The sequence below is a fragment of the Physcomitrium patens genome, chromosome 1, assembly GCF_059467195.1.
Source record: "Physcomitrium patens ecotype Gransden chromosome 1, ASM5946719v1, whole genome shotgun sequence".
In the NCBI taxonomy this organism is placed as follows: Eukaryota; Viridiplantae; Streptophyta; class Bryopsida; order Funariales; family Funariaceae; genus Physcomitrium; species Physcomitrium patens.
This window is the reverse complement of record NC_143410.1, coordinates 5,984,929-6,007,091: the sequence shown is the minus strand read 5'-3', so window position 1 is coordinate 6,007,091 and position 22,163 is coordinate 5,984,929. Positions and strand designations below refer to the sequence as shown.

At 29.7% G+C, this 22,163-nt stretch overlaps 1 protein-coding gene across 1 annotated transcript; it reads left to right on the top strand.

Moving 5' to 3' along the window:
* Positions 1 to 16,367: 16,367 nt before the first annotated feature.
* Positions 16,368 to 21,286, top strand: LOC112281255 (uncharacterized). The gene is made up of 10 exons (XM_024517601.3): positions 16,368 to 16,655; positions 17,536 to 17,644; positions 17,818 to 17,935; positions 18,187 to 18,254; positions 18,571 to 18,630; positions 19,106 to 19,264; positions 19,491 to 19,637; positions 19,882 to 20,096; positions 20,342 to 20,450; positions 20,722 to 21,286. The coding sequence occupies exons 2-10, from the start codon at positions 17,537 to 17,539 to the stop codon at positions 20,794 to 20,796; spliced, it is 1,059 nt and encodes a 352-aa protein (XP_024373369.2). The 5' UTR covers positions 16,368 to 16,655; position 17,536; the 3' UTR covers positions 20,797 to 21,286.
* The last annotated feature ends 877 nt before the right edge of the window (positions 21,287 to 22,163 follow it).

The window sequence follows — 22,163 nt, the reverse complement described above, 5'->3', positions numbered from 1 at the left end:
TCATTTCAAAATAATCTAAGATTTTTTGTGATGTTACAAAATCGATGTTGCTAATGTTTAAAACTTACTCAATAAAATAAGTGAATCTTTATGTAAAACATTATTATATTTTGAAAGTTTAATAAATTTATTTGTATTATTGAAAACATTTGGGTTTGTATGTAATCCCTTTTACATGATTTATTTTTAAAGCATGTTAAATTTTGATATACATATATATATATATATATATATATATATATTTGTTATAACAGCTTCAATTATTATTTGTATTCTTGTAGTATGGATCTATTGTGATTATAGTTTTATTATCTAGAAATTAATTGTCAATATGGATAATCTTTTGGCTTGCTTCTACTATGTTTGATTTGAGATTAGTTTTATAAATATTATTTTATTAGTTTTTGTAATTATGAAGAATATCTATATATATATATATATATATATATATATATCTATCTAAAAGATACTACAATTTTATATTATTAATTAAAATTCTAAGTTATGTATTATTATTATACTATTATTTTAAACATATATACTTTAAATGTTCTGATTTTAAAGGATGATTTAAATATAGATTGTAATTTAAAAGATTAGTTTATTTTTAAAAATCATAGAATTAATTTAAGATATATTAAAAAAATGAATACCACAATAATAATAGTTATCAATGACATGAATTTAGACAAAACTCAAAAGTCAACACATTTATATGTCATTGAAGAAGAGAAAAAGAAAGTATAAAGTATGTAGATGTATGATAGAAAAGAATTAGGATGACAATTTTCAAATTCAAAGAAGTTAGAGATTATTGATTTAAGACTTAAATACAAGAAAGACATCGACAAGGCTAAAAGTGGCCTTCTTCATGTTTCTATATATACTACCCACAAATAAGATCTTGTGGAAGTTTTTTAAAAATAACAAGACTTGTGGACTAAGTGTCAAGTTGTAGATTTCTTACAAACATGGCTTGTTAAAAATAAAAAAGTGTGGAATAAGTTCAATAGCCACATTGTGTATCTATAAGAAACTAATTATTTGATTTGTGTCTAAATTATTATTTTTTAAAAAAAAATAGATAATATATACCTGACATATTTTCCTACTTCTATTTACTTGAGTAACAAAAAAAACTTTAGACCTATATTTTTATTTATTTATACAATCTTGTTATCTAAAATTGGTCTTTGGTTTTAATAGATGATAATTTTTTAAAAAATGAGCAAGTTTTGATGCATTTGCAAGATTTTCATATTGCTTTCATATACATTTAATAATATCATATCCAATATATAAAATATCCTATTTTTTTCAATATTTTCTTGAGTCGAAGACTTCTCCTACTTTAAACTCTTGGTTTTTTTCTATTTTAATAGAAAGTAGTAATATTTTTATTTTTATTTTTATTTTTCTAATATCTTGATTGTAGTATAAAGTTGAAGAAGAGATATATAAAACACATGATAAATACATGATAAGTGTTGTAGAACAATAATTTATTAATCAAATGTCATGATCTAATGAAATTATAACATGGAAGAATTTAGGATTTAAATGGATGGTAAATTATGGATGAATGTTGGTTGTGAGTGGATAAAATTTTATTCTTAGATAAAAAAATATTTATGGATGAAAACTCATTTGTGGATGAGAATTTGTTTGTGGATGAAATTTTAAACTTGGATGATTTTTATTGAACAATAATACTACATAAAAATTATATCAAAAATTAAAAAGAAATAAAATCATATGAAAATTCCCTTTGAAGGGTGTAGATTTTGAAGTATTCTATATTTCTTGTATTATTGCTTATGGATGTGTGAAGGACATTGAATTAGTTAGGAGAACTTAAAAGTCTTTTAGTATGAAGTAGAAGGCATTTTATTTAATCAATTCACAAATTAATTAATAGTTGTAAACTAGAATAAATTGCCTATTAAGAGGAATTATTTTAGATTACAATTGGAGAGTTTTGGAAATTGTTGGACATGAATCGAATGATAATCATAAAATAATAAAATTGATAGATAATTAAAATTATTGTGAACTAAGGTAGACTTCCAACTAGTGGGGATTTATTTTAGTTTACATATATAGAAGTCTTTCTAGCATAAATGGTAGCATGATATTAACATTTCTACTCCTTTTTATCTTTTATATATGAAGAGTGAAGAATTTTTTAACTAAATCTAAAATTTGACTCTTTTTAAATATTGGACTTTATATATTTCTTTACTCAATAGTTATGTTACAACTTGACATTATGTATTAATTTATTAATTTGAGACTAAAAACATATAAATAATTTTATATTAATTTTTTGTATTATGTTAAAAATTATCATTCAAAACCTTCATATAAATTGATTGCTTGGGAATATAAAAAAGATTGAAGTTCATTGGATTGATGATTTAGAGTCTTTACTTAAGTGCAAGGATGACACATTTAAACAAAAAAATTGACAACTTTTTTACTTTTGAAGTTAATAAACATCTCTTGAATAATCTCTATAGCTTTATTATATTGAAATTACTCTACAAATAGAAAGTCATTTTGTGCTTGATCTTATGGAATATATATCATTGTCATTTATAATAAATAATTTTGTCTTTAAAATAAAATCTATTAAAGTTATTATAAAAGTTACTTTTAACATCAAGAACAAGAATGTTTGTTAATATGTTTGAACCAACTTCAAGAAGGAAAGACATATCAGTTACTATTATTGATTCAGTATTTTAAAGGCATCTTTGTTTTGGTTTTGATAATATCTATTATTATCATGATGCAACATATTATACCGTAAAAGCATCAAAAAATTTATAGAATTTTTTCTAAAAAAAAACAAATTATCGATTGAACATAGTTAAAAATTGAATGTTTTATGGTAAGTTTTGCACAAAAGAGTTTTTTTCTATGTACTTTTTAGGGATATACATGAAAAAAGATAAAGTAAAATAGGTAATAATAAATATAAAAAATAATCAATGCAATTATCTTTGGATTAAAGTTAAGAATAGATTAAAAGCTTTTAAAATATAAGTACAATAAGATATTGGTAGTTAGTAGTTTTGAAGTTAATAAAAATATTATTTTAAAGTAATAATCTACTAAATTTATTAAATTACGTGTTAGTATACTGGTAAATAATTCAAAGAAAATTTTGATAATAAGTTTTAGTCTATATTAATATTGGAAAGAAGAAATCCTATGGTTAAAAATATTATATCAAAATAGAAAAATGATGTTGCCAAACATCTGGTCTGTTTTTTAAACACATCTTTTAAGTTATGTAATATTACTATTTAAAATTTGATAAAGTTATTTATAACCATTATATCTAGCAACATAAATTATTTGTATTTGATTCAATGATACAAAAAGATTCACAGTTTAGAAAAAAATCTATTTTTTAATTATCATTTTCTTAAGATCTCTTAATATTATTTAAAACTATTTTAGAGTTCATTCAAAGTAATTAATTTTTTTTTTTTTTTTTTTTTTTTTAGAATCTGATAATATTTTTTAGAATTTGATGACTTTTTAAAGATTTATTTAGGATATGATGGAGTCAGCTTATAGTTCTTAAGATTTTTTTCAATAATTTTTATTAGAATAATTAAAATTTTATTAGGATTTGATTTTAAAAAGTTAAATTTTTTTATGATATTTTAGGATTTTATAGGATTTATATGGAGTATATTAAAGATTTTATCAAATTATTATTAGAATTCATTTAAAATTTGTCATCAATATGTTTTAAATTTTCATAAGGTTACTTTTAGGTCATTAAGGATTGGTAAAAATTAAAATTTTAAATTAATGGGAATTGAGATTTGTACATGAATGGATTTATGATTGCTTGGTGTAAGAATTATTAAAGTGTTTAATTTTTTTTTAAAAATAATTCTAAAGATCTCATTTTTAAAAAATAAATTATAAAAATAAATTCAGGTTTTAAATGAAATTATTCAAAAATCAAATCCTTTATACATTTCTAAGTTATGCTTTTTATAATAAAATACCATTTTTAATAACATCCAACATTTTTTTCTTTAGATATAAGTTAAATATTTTTAGACATGGTATATTAGAAGATTTATTGTTTTTTATGCCAAATATTGTCAAGGACATATACTAGGATGTTGTAGAAGATTTTAGAAGATTCTAGAGAAGCTTTGCAGTGTGTGGAAGCTACTTGAAAAGCTTCCTAGCTTGTAATATATGTAGGAGGTGAGACTGAGGGGATCCTCAATTTCGCCAACACATCTCTTGGAGCTCTAGCTCACCTCTCTAGTGTTGTTTTTGTATTCATCTGATTAATCTAGTTCTTGCCGATTCTTCTTGAGCTTATTGTTTAGATTTTAAGTCAGTATTCTAAATTTGTGATAGTTTGTCGAGACTACATTCATCTTTCATATCAGAGCTAGTTCCTTCTTATTAGAATGTGGATTATCCCTCTGCTTGAAGGTGTTGGCATTTTAGAGGTTGTGGATTACCTTCCTCTAAACTGATATTTCTTCTATTATAATATTAGAGTCTTATCTTTCTTGGAGAGAGTGGATTATCTCTCTTCTTGAAGGTTTTAAGGTGTTTTAGAAGTTGTGGAGTACCCTCCTCTAAACCAATACTGCCTTCTTGTAGAGTTATTTCTTTCCTGCTTTTAGAATGGCCGGAGGTTAAGATATTAGTATGACTGAAAGTTTGGAGTCCAAGTTGGACGCCATTATGAATGCTCTTGCTACATTATCATAGAGAACTGTAGAGATTGAAGGAATCATTGCAAGACTTCATAATGATGAAGCATCTGAGATGGCACAATCGAGGATTCACTAGCCTCAAGCTTCAGTATCAAGAGAAGCAGCTTTGCCTCTAGTTCAACAAAGACTGTTGGTCTTATACAAAAAGATGGTCTTTCAAACAAGTTTGATGGTACGTGTTCCAAGCTTCGAGGTTTTGTCAATCAAATTAGATTGATAACAGCTTTACAGCTCGAATGCTATCCAACAAGTCACGTGTTGGACTGGTTGGAACTTTACTCACGTGGCAAGCTCTATCATGGTTTGCTAATTTGTTTAAGAAAAGATCGTCAATTTTGAACTACTTTGAAACTTTTTTGGAGGCGTTTGCGAAAGCATTTAGCGAACATGACTAGGCGCAATGGGCTACAATAAAGATTCGATCACTACAACAAGGAGCACGCTCCGTGTTAATCTACGCATCATATTTCAAACAATTAGCTTGCAACATCAACTGGGACGAGGAAGCATTGATGAGTTAATTTTTTTGGAGCTTGAGGGATGACATGAAGGATTTGTCATTATCTCTTCTCGATTTGCAAATGTTCAACGAAGCCATTGGCTAAGCTATGAAGTGCAATAACCGCCTATTCCAACGTCGCCAAGACCAACGCTCAAGAGAATATAAGGCTCACCACGTTCCAACTATGTCAACAAGCAACCTGAATTCACATTCGAAGGTAGAAGACATGCAAATTGACGTGGTATGTGTCAAATTGCTAACTCTAGAAGAAAAAAAGCGATGTATAGAGGAAGGACTATGCTTGTATTGTGATGAAGAAGGCCACAAAGGTGGAAAGTGCCCCTAAAAGTAAAATCAACGCATTGTCAAGACCAGAGGCATATTTGTTCAGGAAAACGAGGATGCCCAACTACAATAGGGACCCAGCAACTGAACAATTCAATACCACAACAACAATCAGATTCCTCTCTTTCCACTCAACCTACCCATTGCTTTACCATTCCTCTATATTTTGGCTCTCAAAAACTAAAAACCTTAGCGTCATTAGATTGAGGAGCATCTGCTTACTTTTTAGATGAAGAGTTTGTTAAGCATCACGAGATTCTTCTAATATAAAAACTTAAACTTATTCACATAGAAGTAATAGCTGGACGACCTTTATTGTCTGGTAGTGTCACCCATGAATCAGAACCTATAGAGGTGACGTTTAAAGACCATAGTAGTTATATTATTTTTAATATTATTAGAATCCGATCAAACCCTGTTATTCTTGGTCTTTCTTGGTTAGAAATGCATAACCCATCCATAGATTGGAGGTTACAAAAGATGAAATTTCTTATAGAATATTTTGAGAGTAAGCCTGTTAGAAGATCTCGAATCAAAAAACCCTTATTTATTGGAGCAAGAGCATTTGTAACATTGTCCAAGGAAGGCACACCGTTTGTCATTTATGCAACTTCAACTAGCAGAGAGAAGATTTTGACAACAAGTATACTAGAGCAATATAAGGATTTTGAAGACGTATTTCAAAAAAAAAATGTCGACATGCTATTGGAGCATCGACTATATGATTGTGCCATAGACTTGCAAAAAATAACACAACCACCTTTTGGTCCAATCTACAATTTGTCGCAGATAGAATTAGCAGAGTTACAAAAGTACATTGATGAGAATCTAGCCAAGAACTTCATTCGTCATTCAAAGTCGCTAGCTATGGCAACAATCTTATTTGTGAAGAAGAAAGATGGCTCGCTATGGATGTGCGTGGATTATCGGGGTCTCAACAAGGTGACAAAGAAGAATCATTATCCATTATCCTTGATATCAGGTCTTCTAGAGTAACTTGAGCATGCAAGGATCTTTATGAAGATTGATCTAAGAAGAGTTTACAACCTCGTACAAATCAAAGAAAGAGACAAATGGAAGACAACTTTTCGTATAAGGTATGGCCATTTTGAATATAATGTCATGCCTTTCAGTCTTATGAATACTCCGGTGGTCTTTCAACACATGATAAATGACATCTTTCAAGAGCACCTTGACGATTTTGTTGCCATTTATTTAGATGATATTCTGATATTTTCCAATAACATAGAAGAATATAAAAAATACGTTTATCTGGTCTTTGAAAAACTCTACGAGCAAATTAGAAAAGTGCTTGTTTAATCAAACTGAGATGGAATTTTTGGGATTCATTGCAACTACAGAAGGTTTGAAGATGCATCCTAAGAAGGTGGAAGCAATTGTATCATGGAAAGTTCCAAAGACGATTAGAGATGTAGAGTACTTTTTTGACTTTGCTAACTTCTATCGGATCTTCATCAAGAATTATTCTCAAGTTGCTACTCCGCTCACTCAGTTCACATGTAAAGACAAGCTCAAATAAAAACCTCTAGTGGAAAAAGCATTTCAAGATCTTATGGCAGTATTTACTATGGCTCTAATCTTGGTACATCTGGACTTTGCAAAGGCCTTCTATTTAGAGAACGATGCTTTAGATTTTGCTATGGCAACTGTACTTTTGCAGATATGTGCAGACGAGAATCTTCATCTGGTTGCGTTCTACTTCCAAAAGTTTTCTGCTGTCAAGATCAACTATGAAATCCACAATAAAGAACTTCTTATGATAGTAGATTCTTTCCAAGAATGGCATCATTTTTTCGAAGGAGCTGTGCATCTGATGACCGTATACACTGATCACAAGAATTTGGAGTACTTCATGTCAACTCGGGTTCTGAATTGTCGTCAAGTTCAATGGAATATGTTGCTATTCAGGTTTGACTTTGTTATTACTTATCGACTTGGGAAGCAACAAAGACTATTTAATGCATTATCAAGGAGATTGTATCTAGCACCAAAGACTGAAGAAGTAGCATTTGATCAACAGTGTACAATATTATTGAAGTCAAAACAATTCAAGCTTTACTCTGCTATAGTGCCAATTGATGTTGACTTCCTCAATCAGGTACATACTACAACTATTCAAGATTTTGTAGCCTTTGATATCATGCAACGTGTCAATAATGACAAGTTCAAGGTGGAAGGAGATCTTTATACTTTGAGGAGCGGTTGTATATTCCAAAGGGACTAACACGACTCCGAGTTCTCTAATCTCGACACAACTTTCCAACTATGTGACATTTTGGATTCAATAAGACCTTGAAACTTATTTCTCGAGATTTTTGGTGGTTCCAAATGTGGAAGGATGTCAAAGATTTTGTCCTCTTCTGTGACATTTGTTCAAGATCCAAGAACCCTCGGCATCATCTTTATTGTCTTCTTTAGCCATTGCCTATTCCACGTAAGCCATGGTCTTTAGTTTCCATGGACTTCATTACGGACCTGCCGCCATCAAATTTATTTGACATCATCTTTGTTGTGGTAGATTGCCTTACAAAGATGGCACACTTTGTCCTTTACAAGAAAACATCATCAAGCAAAGAAACAGCAAGGCTCTTCCTTGATAGTACATATCGATATCAGGGTTTACCAAATAATATCATGTCAGATCGAGGAATCCAATTTGTATCAAAGTTTAAGAGATCTCTCTTTGAGATATTGAAGGTAGATACCAAGCTTTTTTTGGCTTTCCATCTTCAAATTGACAGCCATACAAAATAGGTGAATCAAACTTTGGAGCAGTATTTACAATGCAGCATCAATTATCAGCAAGATGTTTGGATTGCATATCTATCGTTAGTCGAGTTTGTATGTAACAACACCATTCATGCATCGACTCAACAAACACCATTCTTTTCCAACTATGGATATCATCCAAAGCTTGATTTGTTGAATCTGTCAACTAATAACAACCCTGCAATTGAAGGATTTGTAAAACAACTATTGGAGCTTCAAACTACGTTGAAGCTTCAATTGCAAACCACCCAAGAAGCTTACAAGGCATCCGTAGACATATTTCGGAATCGGGCATCTACTTTCAAAATTAGAAATAAAGTATGGCTGCTTCGATGGAATATCAAAACTAAGTGGCCATGTGATAAGTTAGACTATCGAAGATTGGGACCATTTATCATCGAAAAGTAAATCAATCCAATGGCATACCGTTTGGGATTATCGGCTGCTATGAAGGTACATATAGTCTTTCATATTTCTTTATTGGACTCATATCGAGAGTCGTCTTTTCTTGAAAGAGTGGAATGTCAGCCATCTAGAATTGAAATTGAAAACCACGAGGAATTCGAGGTATAAAAGGTATTAGATTTGCGACGTAAGTAGGAAAAATTGGAGTACCTAGTGCATTGGAGCGGCTATGATATGAATGAGCGTACATGAGAACCAACGGAAAATCTTATCAATGCGTTACAAAAGGTAGAGGAGTTTCATCAATAATATCCTCAGCAACCTAAGCCCTTTTGATGAAAGTTTTTCAATGAAGTCCCTTCTCCTTGAAGTCTCTTAATCCTCGGCCTTACAAAGAAGGGGGAGAAGGAAACTCTAAAAGACATAGTTAGAGACTATAAATTTGTAACTTGAGTCCATTCTTCCATATTTAGTGCTTGTATTCTTTGGTCTGATATGGATAGCCAAGAGATAGATACCATATCAGTCATGTCTTCTCAGCCGAGTATCTCACAAAGATAACCCCAAGATGAAGAATCGCTTGTACCACAAAGACAACGAAGAATACCTAGTAATAAGTCACTAATGATTGTATTTGAGATAGAACCTGCCTACAAAGATCTTCCCGAAGGAGTGTTTGCAGGGCATTTTCACAATGAAGACATGGAAGTTCATGCTTGGTCAAAAATTGAAGGAGTGGGATACTATTGTTGACTACAAGGATCAATGAACTACTTGCTGCATAAACAACAATTGGAATATATTGCAGATACTATGCGACAAATTTTCAAATTTTTACATTAATACTGACTTGCAATAGGAGTGCTTCTCGGAGACCTCGAAGCTAAAGAGGGGGAAGTGATCTCAAGGACATACACTAGGAAGTTGTAAAAGATTCTAGAAGATTTTAGAGAAGCTTTGTAGTTTGTGGAAGCTACTTCAGAAGCTTCCTAGCTTGTAGTATATATAGGAGCTGAAACTGAAGGAATCCTCAGTCTCGGCAACACATCTCTTGGAGCTCTAGCTCACCTCTCTAGTGTTGTTCTTGTATTCATCTGATTAATCTTGTTCTTACCGATTCTTCTTGAGCTTCTTGTTTAGAATTCAAGTTAGTATTCTAAATTCATGACAAATATATAATTAGCAAATATAAAATTCTAAAAATATATAATTCAATCTAATTAAAAAAGATTTAAGTTATATATATATATATATAGTTTAAATCCTTATAGTCAATACAAATTTTGATAGGATTAAAGTTCCTTCAAAATAATTTTGTCATTTTTAGTATAATTTTATATTATTTGTAAGTTATTTTTTATAGATATAATATATATCATATCAAAATATTCAAAATAATTAAAAAATAGAATTAAGTCGATTATTTTTATTTATTTGTAATGGACTTGCATCTATTGCATAATTAAATATATTTATTTTTATAAAAAATCCCTTGATAATATTTTAAGTGGCATATAATAAGAATTAAAATATAAGAAATAAGAAATAAAATAAAAATTCTTTATGAACACTTAAAACTATTGTATGAATTTCAAATTGTATTAGTCACAATATATATAGATTTTAGATTTTTCTAATCTATCATAACTTTTACTATCTTAGAATTGATTTTTAAACCTTTATTTAAGCTAATTTATTCCAATAAATGCACTCAAATTGAGTGAAATATATGATTTTCTTGTTTGAAATGTATTCCTATATCTTTGAATTTTTGTGGTATAAAGCAAATAAATTTATTAGGCTCTTCTATATTCTTGGATTTGATAAGAATATTTTCCATCTAATACATAAACTATTTTCTAAAAATAAATAAAATAATTTATTTATAAAATATTAGAAAGAAATTTTAAAAATCTTTAAATTATTAAAATTTTATATTTTATTCAAATTGGATATAATTATTTTGGAATACTATCTTTTTTTTTATTCTATTTTTTTATTATATAAAAGTTTATAAGCTCGTTGTAGATCTATTTTTATACATATTTTAGCTTATTAAAATTTATCAAGAAGTATAAATATCAATGAAAAAAGTTAATAATTCTTCGTAGTAAATTTGTTGAGTCTAAAATAATCTTTACTTATTTATAAAGATCTTATTTTATACTTTATAAAAAAAATCAATACACTTATAAGATTTTTAATATATTAAATAAATTATTTTTGCCAAATTTAAGCCTATATATTCTTTTAAAGCATTAAGTTTATTTGCATGAAATTATAAATTAATCTAAGACATGGTTGAATTTTTTCTTGATAATCAATTGTGTAGTTACAATGTTGGTATTTTGATAATATTTCAATATTCTTATTTTTGAATATATCTTGATGTTTTTCATATAATTATAAGATTTTACTATTTTCTCCCATTTCAATGAATATTTAGTGTTTCATAAATGGCATTGAATCATTTTTAAGACTTTTATAAATACCTTAGCTTTTATGAATAGATGTTTCAATTTTTTAAACATAATACATATTTTTTCTTTTCATTTATTTAAAGATAATGCAAGAAAAAAATTTAAGACTATGAGATAATCTAATCTCCTTATATATATATATATATATATATATATATATATATATTAGATGGCTTTTGATTAAAATCCAAAAATTTGGATGTTGAACTTGTTTGAAAAATAATTCTTTCACTCAAAGTTATAATTTAAGTACGTTGAATAATAATTTATTTATTTTATATTTTGATATTTTTTTCTAGAAGAAAAAATGATATATATATTTATATCAAATTCTCTGATACAAAATTTGGCCTTTAATCTTCTTGCTATACAAGTTGCATCATGTTCTTTATATGTAGATTGAGATTATGACAAAATATCAAAGACAAGAACTCGATGAAAAAACAATTCAGACAAGTGTGCCTTCACTCAAAGAAAGATAACAAAATATAAATAAACAAGTATGCATATTGAAAGAAAAACTGGAATGTCTATTGCCAAAAGATAAAGAAACTAGAGACCCTTGAAACTAGACTGGAAGCAAGAAAGGAGTTGACAAGAGTGAAGAAGGCTTCACTCTTGTCTCTATATATATTATCTAACTAGTGGCTACGTGGCGACATTCTATAGGACCTCCAATATGTGTTGACTTTGTAGGACACATGCCTTGACTTACAAGACAAGTTTTTCTATGTGTGGGCCACATAGTTAGCTTGGTCTTTAAGCTAACAACATGTGTGGCACATGGCCAACTTGTTGACCACGTTTTTAATCCAAAAAGTCAATTAAAGATACCTATGAAGTCAAAGCAGTGTCTATGAAGCTTCTAAGAAGCTTTCATATTAAATAATATAGAATTAATTTACTTTTATTTATTTTTACTTACTTCTACATATTTATATATGTAATTATGAGTATGTCCATGACACAAAATTATATCTAAGTTATCTAATATAAAAACTGGTTGTTATAAAAATAATGAGAACTAAAAAAGAATACATACATTGAATAAAGTTCTTATGAATTCGTTGAGTTGATTAGATTAGATAACTAAAATGCTAGAGTTGAATAAAAAGTTTTACTTTGCAAAAAAATAATTTGAAACTTCGATTTTGTATTACTAAACATCTCTAGGAAAACAATTTTTGGTTTTCTAGCTAACATACTTGCATAATTCAGCTTTAATGTTATGACTATTTGTCTTCTAAAACTATCTAAGATATGAATGTAGACAAAACTTAAAAGTCAATACATTCAAATATCATTGAAGAAGAAAAAGAAGAAGAAGATAAAATATATTAATATATGATAGAAAAGAATAAGAGTGGCTATTTCCAAATTCAAAGAATCTCAAATTAAGATTTAAACACAAGAAAGGTGGTGACAAGGCTAAAAATCGCCTCATTCATTTCTCTATATATACTAGTTACTACAAAGGCTTTGTGGAAGCTTTTTAAAGGTAACAAGACTTGTGATCCAAGCATCAAGTTGTAGAATTTTTATAATGCAGCTTTCTAAAAGCATGAAATATGTAAAACAAAGTTTAATAGTAATATGGCATACTTATGAGAAATTACAAATCTAATTTTTTTATTACGATTTTTAATTTTTTTTTAAAAAAAATTATCATCAATCTAATATATTCTACTTATTTCTATTTATTTCTAATTTCCTAAGTAATATGTCAATCTAATTTAACACTAATATATATATATATATATATATATATACATATTTTTATTTAACTTTTAAATAATAGATATTTAATTTGAATAAAAATCCAATAGTATTAAATTTGATCAAAATAATTAATAAAATTATTGCTTAAAAATTATTATATGTGATAATTTTATTGAAAAATAAAAAATATATTTTACAATATATTTTAGAACAAAGCTTAATAATATTCTAATAAAGATTGATAATCTTAGATTGTATTGTTGGTTGTTATATTTACAAGATATATGATGTTATATCTTGTATGTATAAGATATCATAATTCTTTGATAGCATTAATTATAATAGAAATATCAAATAAATATTTTGTAGAGAAATAAATATTAAAAATAAAATTTAACTTAAAAAATTAGAAATATAGATATACTTACTTACTTTCTAACTTAATTTAACAACACTATGTTTTTTATTATTCAAATTTATTATATATATTCAAAATTAATCTAAAACACTTAAAGTTTGCTTAGAAGTTCTTTTTATATTTACTTCATAGTTGTTAATACTATAAAAAGAAAATGGAAGAAAATTATTCCAAATTAAGCTAAAATTTTATATTTAGTTTTAAAAGAGAAATATATTATCGAAATTAAAATTTATTATGACATTAATACAGTGGTTCTTGAATAATAATAATAATAATAATAATAATAATAATTATTATTATTATTATTATTATTATTATTATTTTAAATAATTTATATTTATATGTATAAATAAATAATTGAATAGGATGATGTTTTTAAAATCTTGGCTCAAAAATAACATATTATTATATTAAAATAAATAAATAAGTTTTATATAAAAGTAAGTATTAAATACAATTTTTTGTGTATTTATGTATATGTGTGTATATTAACATGTATGTATACATGTTATCATGTGTGTATATAATTTAATAGCCTTTTAATAAATATATATATATATATATATGATTTTTTAATTTTTCTAAATTTTTATTTAAAATTTTATATAATAAATATAACTTATAAGTAATTAAATGTAAAAACCTAATATTATTTTAAGCTTAAAATTTTGATTAAAAATGTTTTTATATTAAGTTATTGAACTTTAACATCTTTAGCTATCCCTTACCATTTTGTAGTATTTTAATAATAAGTTTATGATTATTTTTAGAATCTTAACTTGTATAAATGTTTCATTAGTTTTTTTTTATAAATATTTTCTTAATTCTATTTAATAAATATTAGTAGTGAGCTTAGAAACTTTTAATAGTGGTTCTCATTTTTTATGTTTATTGAAGAGTTTTTCAAAATATTCAAATAATATGTGACTTATGTGTAGTTTTTCTAATTTTTTTTATTCTAACAACTATTATACATCCAAATATGGCTTATTTACTTGTATTGTTTTAGTATATGACTAAGCATATTTTTTTTCTATTATTGTATTAAATCTTTCGTATTTTGATTTTATTTATTTTAAACTTTTGTGTTGGGGTATATAAATTGAAATAAAAATATTTAAACTATGAATGTGTCTATGTATATATTTATAAATATACATACACACATTTCGAGTTTTTAAAAATATTTCGTAAAATCAATATTTACATCTTATCTTTTAAATTAAAAATAAAAGTTAATCAATAATCTAATGATTTTTTCTATAATGTTTTAATTAAATAAATATTTTAGTTAATATAAGATTTGTTTTATAACATTGATGTATTGTTTTTGAGATGCATATTTTTATTATTCTTAAATTGAAAACAAATAAATAAATAATAATTATTTTTATATATATTTTTCATCATTGAAACTTTATCAATAAATTTTTTTAATATTATTTTTAAAACAAGTTGTGAATCAAAAATAGTTTAACAATGATATTTATGTAATATAATAATTATAATTTTAAATTTGTATATAATTTGTTTTTTAATGCCTAATTATAGTTGATTTATATGTAATGAATCTTATGTATTCATCATATATAATATTAGAAAGAGAAAATATTAATATTCATAAATAAAAAGATACAATGAATTTTTAATAATTAGTATTAAAATCGAAATAAAAGATTAGTTCTTTTCTTTATTTGATTCTTCTTTGAATATGATGCTTATAATTAGTTGAATTTAAATAATATGATTATATGTTAAATATTATAAATTTAAAATTAAATTTGTTCAATTATGAAATAATTTATTTATGTATGTATGTGGATACTTTTGGAAGGATGGAAAAGACATCCTTTAAATGATATTCTACTTAGTTCTATTTATTCTTTTATATTTGCTATTAAGTTTCTTGCATGAAATTTACAACCACTCACTTTAAATTTGAAACTTAAAAATTTACATTATCCAATCATGAAAGATTTTTTTTTCTTGTCAAATACATTAATGATAGGCTTTATTGCTTATAAGATGAGATAAATTATTTCACTTCATTATTGAATATCAAAATTTAAATACATAGATTTTGATTTGTATACAAAATTATATATATATATATATATATATATATATATATATATTGAGGCCATAAATGAATAACATTCAATATTAAAAATGACACTCTAATTTAATATCAATTAAATTAATTTAACTTATTTGAAATATGGTTTTAGATGATATACATATTATCTGTTCAATTTATTATTTTTTTTAATAAACTGCGTAAAATAAGAATTTCATTAATTTTTTTTAAGTCTATTATAAAAATTTATATTCAAATAAAAATTATATCAAATCTATATAATTTTGTATAAAATATCATATGAGATATATACTTAATTTTGTAGTTTGATAGGCTTGATTGTTTAATTGACTTTGCACAATATACTTATAAATATCTAATAAAGTTTTACCATTTATTTTTTTATTTTGCAAAAACATACTAATGAATATGTATAAAAACTTTCCATTGTTCTAAAAGACTTTTCTTATTCAAATATCAAATCAATGTTACTTTCTAAACACATTGAATAGTAATAAAATAAGCAATATTAAACTTAGTAATGATTTTTGACTTAAACATTCAGGAATTGAAGGTAAAATATTTAAAATAGAAAAGTAAGGTTTTAAAATCTCAAAAACTACAAATAGCTCTTTAACCTTATTTGAACACATCAATTTGATAATGTGATGCAAAGAGTAACAAGAACACAAAAATATAATAATTACTACATTTACCAAATTCCAAGGAATTAATTGTAATACAAATAGTTCAATAATAATATATGAGGTACAAATATATACATATACACGCACGTACACACACCCGTATATAGCTTCATAACTACATTTAGAAGGAGAACGTGTTGAAAAGGAAAATTCCACGAAGTTCAGGCATTGAAGAAGAAGAAGCAGAACGTGCGTGAGTCGAACGATGACGAACGCGTTCGTCAAGATGCCACGTTCGTTGAGCGGCCCCCACGACGGAACATAACTTTCGTTGGCGAAGTTCCACCGACGGTAATTGAGAAAGCGGCTTCCGGCAGAGGAGACCAACACGAGCGAGGCGAATACATTGAGACTCCTCCGACATCGGAGCTTGCAATTCCGCCGCTGCATCTGCCCGCAGGACCAGTTTCCGCTGTCTTCCAGTTAAGCAATTGCCTTTCGCTGTTAGTCAATATCCCTTTTGCCACAAATTTCGTCCGAAATGGTTGTGTGTAGCGGTTTTTAGCTGCAAACTTGCACTTCAATGGCGATGTCTTTGCCTACTGCTTGCGGTGTAAATTGTGGCGTTTAGGGCTTTTAGTGAGGTCGCTTTCACGCTAGTATGCGTTTTCAAGATAAGCCGGTGTTTGTTTCGAGTTCGATGCCGTGGTGTCGGATCGTTTGACCGCATTTAGGGGTTTTATTTGGAGGGTGCCTGGTTGATGTGGCCCGAGCTGCACATGTTTGCTTATGGATGTTATTGTGGATTGCACAAGTGTTGCTTGTATTTATCTTGTCGGTATAATCTGTATGATTTGTTTGTTTGTTTGTTTGTTTTTCTTTTTTCTGTTGTGGATTTTTGGTTGGTGGTTTTGTGTGTAACTGAGTTTAACTGTGGAGGTAGTTTCTGGAATGTTCAGGATCAGGCGTCTTTTATGTTGAATTGGAGAATTTGGTTGTCTCAGTTAAGAACTAACAATGTTTTGGTTATGCGGTACTGTTGAATACAAGATCAACTTGATGCTTTGTGGGAATTGTGAACGTCAGTTACTGTATTTCAAATGCACACAGATTTTTTGGTGTTAGTGCTCAATTTTTCTTTATCATCTGAAATGATAGGTCCTTTCAGAGTGCTCTAGATTTTCATGGGATCTCTTGGCCATACATTTATGACTGAGTTCTGAGAATTTGAGAGTATCTGCAATGTTTGACGCAATTAATGTGAATCAATGACTTATTTGTCTGAAATGACACGCTGCCTTCACTATTGGGTTGATAAATCTTTTGGTTTACCTGCTGAATTCCAAATTTAGATTATTTAACAGCTGCTCATATGTTAAGCAGAATGGATTCAAGTAGAGGAATTCCAGGGGGAGTGCCCCCGCCACCAGCTAGAGTCGGAGATGGTCCACCTGCTCCGAACATGTTCGCCATGGTCGCAGTTGGTTTAGCGGTACTTCCTTCACTATAACCTATGTCTCAATTGTTGAAACTGAAGTTTCCGGATTGTTGTACTACTGAATCCTTTTACTACTTTACTGAGCTTAACATTAGCTCTCTTACGGTACACCATATCAGAATAGTGAAATTTTGTTTCAGTTCTAATCAGGTTTTGTTGGTGTCCAGATATTGCTTCCAATGGCGGTTGCAGGTACAAATTTGGCCATACTGCATCAGATTCCTGAAGGACACGTTGGAGTGTACTGGCGTGGCGGTGCTCTTCTCAATACAATTTCAGGGCCTGGTCTGTTCTAAGCCGCTTTGTTATACGTTGTCCCCTTGAGTGCCACAATAATTCCATCCATTGGAATTTACTGCGCGCACTACCTCCATTTTCCCATGTAACACTTATGTACCGCGACATGACTGCTCAGGTTGTATGCTGATGGATTTAATGTCCCCTATTCTATAAATAATATTTGTACACAACCTTGGTATGTGTTCATCTGTGTTGGTAGCGTTGTACTAAACCTTCACTTTTCCTTGGTGTTACAGGGTTTCATCTGATGATTCCCTTTCTTACTCGCGTGGAGCCCATTCAAGTGACAATTCAGACGGACCAGGTAGGTCTATCTTGTTTTCTTTCGTTGTCATGTCTATGGTAGCGAGTGCGACATATGGAGACATAAAATGGGAACTTCGGAATCGGCGCTTGGAAGCACTTGCATTTGGCAATTGAGTACTTAATTACTATTTGGTCAAAATAGACGTCATTAATCACATCCGATAGCATGTTAATTTCGCAAGTTCCAACCAGGAAAAACTACTTTTTTGATACAAGAAGTTATCTACATGTCATTGCACCAATAGTGTTCAATCTTAATCTTGTTTGTGTCAACTTATTATCGATCCTTTCTTTTGCCATCTGTTGGTTTTCAGGTTATGAACATACCTTGCGGTACCAAGGGAGGAGTCATGCTTGAATTTGCAAAGATTGAGGTGGGTATCAGCTGCGTTCTTCCGGATTTTACTCACATTCATATCTGACGCTGTTCATTTGATCATCGCTTGCTCCTTGTTATGAGATGCTTCTGCCCAGCCCACTTGAAACTCAGTTTTCGTTTCGGTTTAGGTATCTCCATTCATCGGAGTCCTAATATTACATTTGAATTAGGTATTTCGTGTATATTGTGGTCGAGGCAGTCGTCTTTGTCTGTTGGAAAGGTTGATCATCCTGACGTTTATCTAGTCGACTGGTTGCTACGTTGGTGGTTTGATTTGGATTGATGATGCAATATATCTGTGACTGGGTGTATTTTCACTCTAGTACTAGGATTCTCTAATAATATCTCATCCTTATTTTAGCGCTTAATTTGTAGCTTGGCACTGGAGATTTGCAACCTTGAATTATATCTCTTCGTTTCTTACTGTTTTAGGTGGTAAAACTTCTAATTGTGATTTTCTCGTTTCACAGGTTGTAAATAGATTAAGGAAGAATTATGTGTATGAAACTATCTTGAACTTCGGCGTCCATTATGATAAAACATGGATCTACGACAAGATTCATCACGAAATCAACCAATTTTGCAGTGGACATACTTTGCAAGAAGTTTACATTGACAAGTTTGATCAGGTGCGTCAGGATATCTTGGATTTCCTTGTATGAGGGGTAGCTTAAACGTAAACTTTTGATAATGTGAATCAAGTGCTCTTTTATTTGACAGCTTCTGTCGCTGCGGTAAGGGATATGTGTAGTAGAATTTTTTTTGTGTTGGAAGGTCCAGTGCTGCTCCAAGATTTTAGTGCACACTTACAGGGATGTCATTATCAATTGACTATCGTCTTGTATCGTCTTGCAGATTGATGAGATGATGAAAGAGGCGATCCAGCGAGATTGCACACAATATGCTCCAGGCATTGAGATCATCGGTGTGCGTGTGACCAAACCTACAATTCCACACTCCATTGCACGCAACTATGAAATTATGGAGGAGGAGCGCACGAAGGTATATTTTTTTTCTCTTTCAGCCAGAGTGAAGTGTAGTCACATTATTTCTTGTTTGGATTTAAAATTAAATTTATGCTAGGGTTATGTATGTTCAACACGAGTTTGGCTAGAGTTGCCGCTGGTCAGTTGGTGTTCTCAGATGCCAGGCAAGCCTTCTGCTCTATGCTTTGTCTTGCATGGGTTTCTTAATCCAGTTTTGTTGGGCTATTTAACATTGTCAAGGGTCTTGCTTGGATTTTCAGGTGCTGATAGCTGTAGAGAAGCAGAAGGTAGCAGAGAAGGAGGCTGAAACACTGAAGAAAAGAGCAGTGACAGATGCTGAGAAGGATGCCAAGGTGAGTGAGATCCTGATGAGTCAACGTGTGAGGGAGAAGGAAAGCATCAAAAGGCAGCAGGAGATAGAAAATGAGATATTCCTTGCAAGAGAAAAGAGCTTAGCTGACGCTAATTTTTACAGGTACGTCTTTTCAGTCTCATCTTTGCTTCTCAATATATGGATGGTATAAAAATTTGGAATCCAAGATAGTAGTAAGCAGAATTCAGCGGAGTCTTCAGAATTGTTTTAGCTCTGTGCACTTTTCCCTTATTGTTATATGAGATTCTCTATTTGGAAATGTCTTATTCTGGGTCATTCTCTGAATACTTGAAGTCGACAGGGTTCTTTGTAGACGATGTGAATCCTCTCTCTGGTATGTGGTGCAGAGTTATGAGAGAAGCTGATGCTAACAAACTGAAGTTAACTCCCGAGTTCCTCGAGTTGAAGTTTATTGAGGCTGTTGGGAACAACTCTAAGATGTTTTTTGGGGAAAAGGTAAAACCATTTCTCAATTTCAGTTCATGCTATCACTAAGATGTTCTCAAAGAACAACGTTCCATAACAAACTTCGTAGAGATTTTGAATGTGAGACCAATTCCTTAGTGAATGTTTGTACAAGGATAGTCTTGGCAAAGCCTTCAGATTTTGCAGTTATTCTGCTGGGTATCGTGCGAACGGATTTGATTGTCTTGCTAAAGCACTGGCTACGCACTGGTAACCTTTATGATGTTTTAAGTACTTGACTAAGTGCTTGCCTGTGATGCAGCTGCCCAACATAGTGCTGGACCAAAGATTGCTTGGAAATTATTTTGGGCCTGAAAATAAGAAGCAAATTTCTTAAGAGCTTCTTAGCAGGTCCTAAAGTTTCACAGCAATAACGGCTTTTAATTGTCAACTGGAACTTTAAACACATTTCAAGGAGGATGCTTTTTGGTCGCGCAGAGTTTTGAGAGGCTTATCTATACGACTTGAAGTTCTGCATTTCAATATTTTAGGGGGTTTCACATCGTTATCCTTGCAAAGCACTCTTTTTTAGTAGTGCGTCTTGTGTAGATTTAGCTGTGTGGCTGGCTACACTGGTTTAGTAGTTAGAATCAACTTGCATAAGTCTTGGCACATGAAGAGTTGCAGATTTCGGTTCTGTTCTTTCTTAGTCCGAAGGAGTATTGTGGAAGGTGAAGCAGCTGCAGTTCTACTGTATTCAGGAATACAAGTTGCTTGTTTCTTAGAGGCTCTCTTGTAGGCAGCTATGGTATTGTGTGCATTGTCAAGACTCCAATGTCCAGTTTCTTACACAATCTTACGTCAAACCCACCCTCTTTGTGTCTAAATTTTCTGATTAATGCCATCATTGAGAACTTACTGTAGATGAACTTTAAATAGGAATGGTGTAGTTGCAGGTTTAAACGTGTATCTTCAACCTTGAATTAGATGTGTCACTCCGCATGGCATTCGGAAAGAGCAGAATTCTGAAAACCTTGAATTTTTTCTGCAAGTTCTTGTTGTGAAAAATGTAGACTTGAAATCATCTCGGTAACAGGGTTTGCAGAACAACCCCTAGATTGAACTTCGCTCTTTGTGGATGAATCTTGCCCAATAGGGGGACTCAAACATGGCCTTTTTAGGTGATATTTCACCAATGATGAGATCTCAAAGTATCTTGTGATATTTCAAAACATCACTTGATACTTTACCAAATCACCCACCTTGAAAGGTGGGTGATTTTGTAAATGAAATATCAAACAAGGGGTGGGTGAAATATCAAAACCGTGTTGCTTGCCTTAGCTCTCTTCCCTCTTTGACTCTATACCACACTACAACTTCACCTTTTTATGTGTTCCAAAAAAACAACAAATCCTAAGCATCTTTGACTCCTACCACATTGCAACTTCACTATATCTTGGCACTCTAAAAAATAATAGATCCCCTGAGATTTAAAAATGTTGTTCATTTTTTTAATTGATGAGGAATTTTATAAAATGTTTGAAGAATAGTGCTAAGAGGTTGATAATAAGTTTTAAGATGACTTCTTTAAGTTCAATGATGTAGACGAACTTATGGTGGTTTATAGTGCAATCAACAACTTTTGTTACATGTTTACTTGAAATATAATATCCAAATTGTGCAATTGGATTTTGAATTATTTTATGTATGAGCATCATACCCAGTTTTGCAAAACTGCAAGAAATTTAAGGCATTGAGATGGTG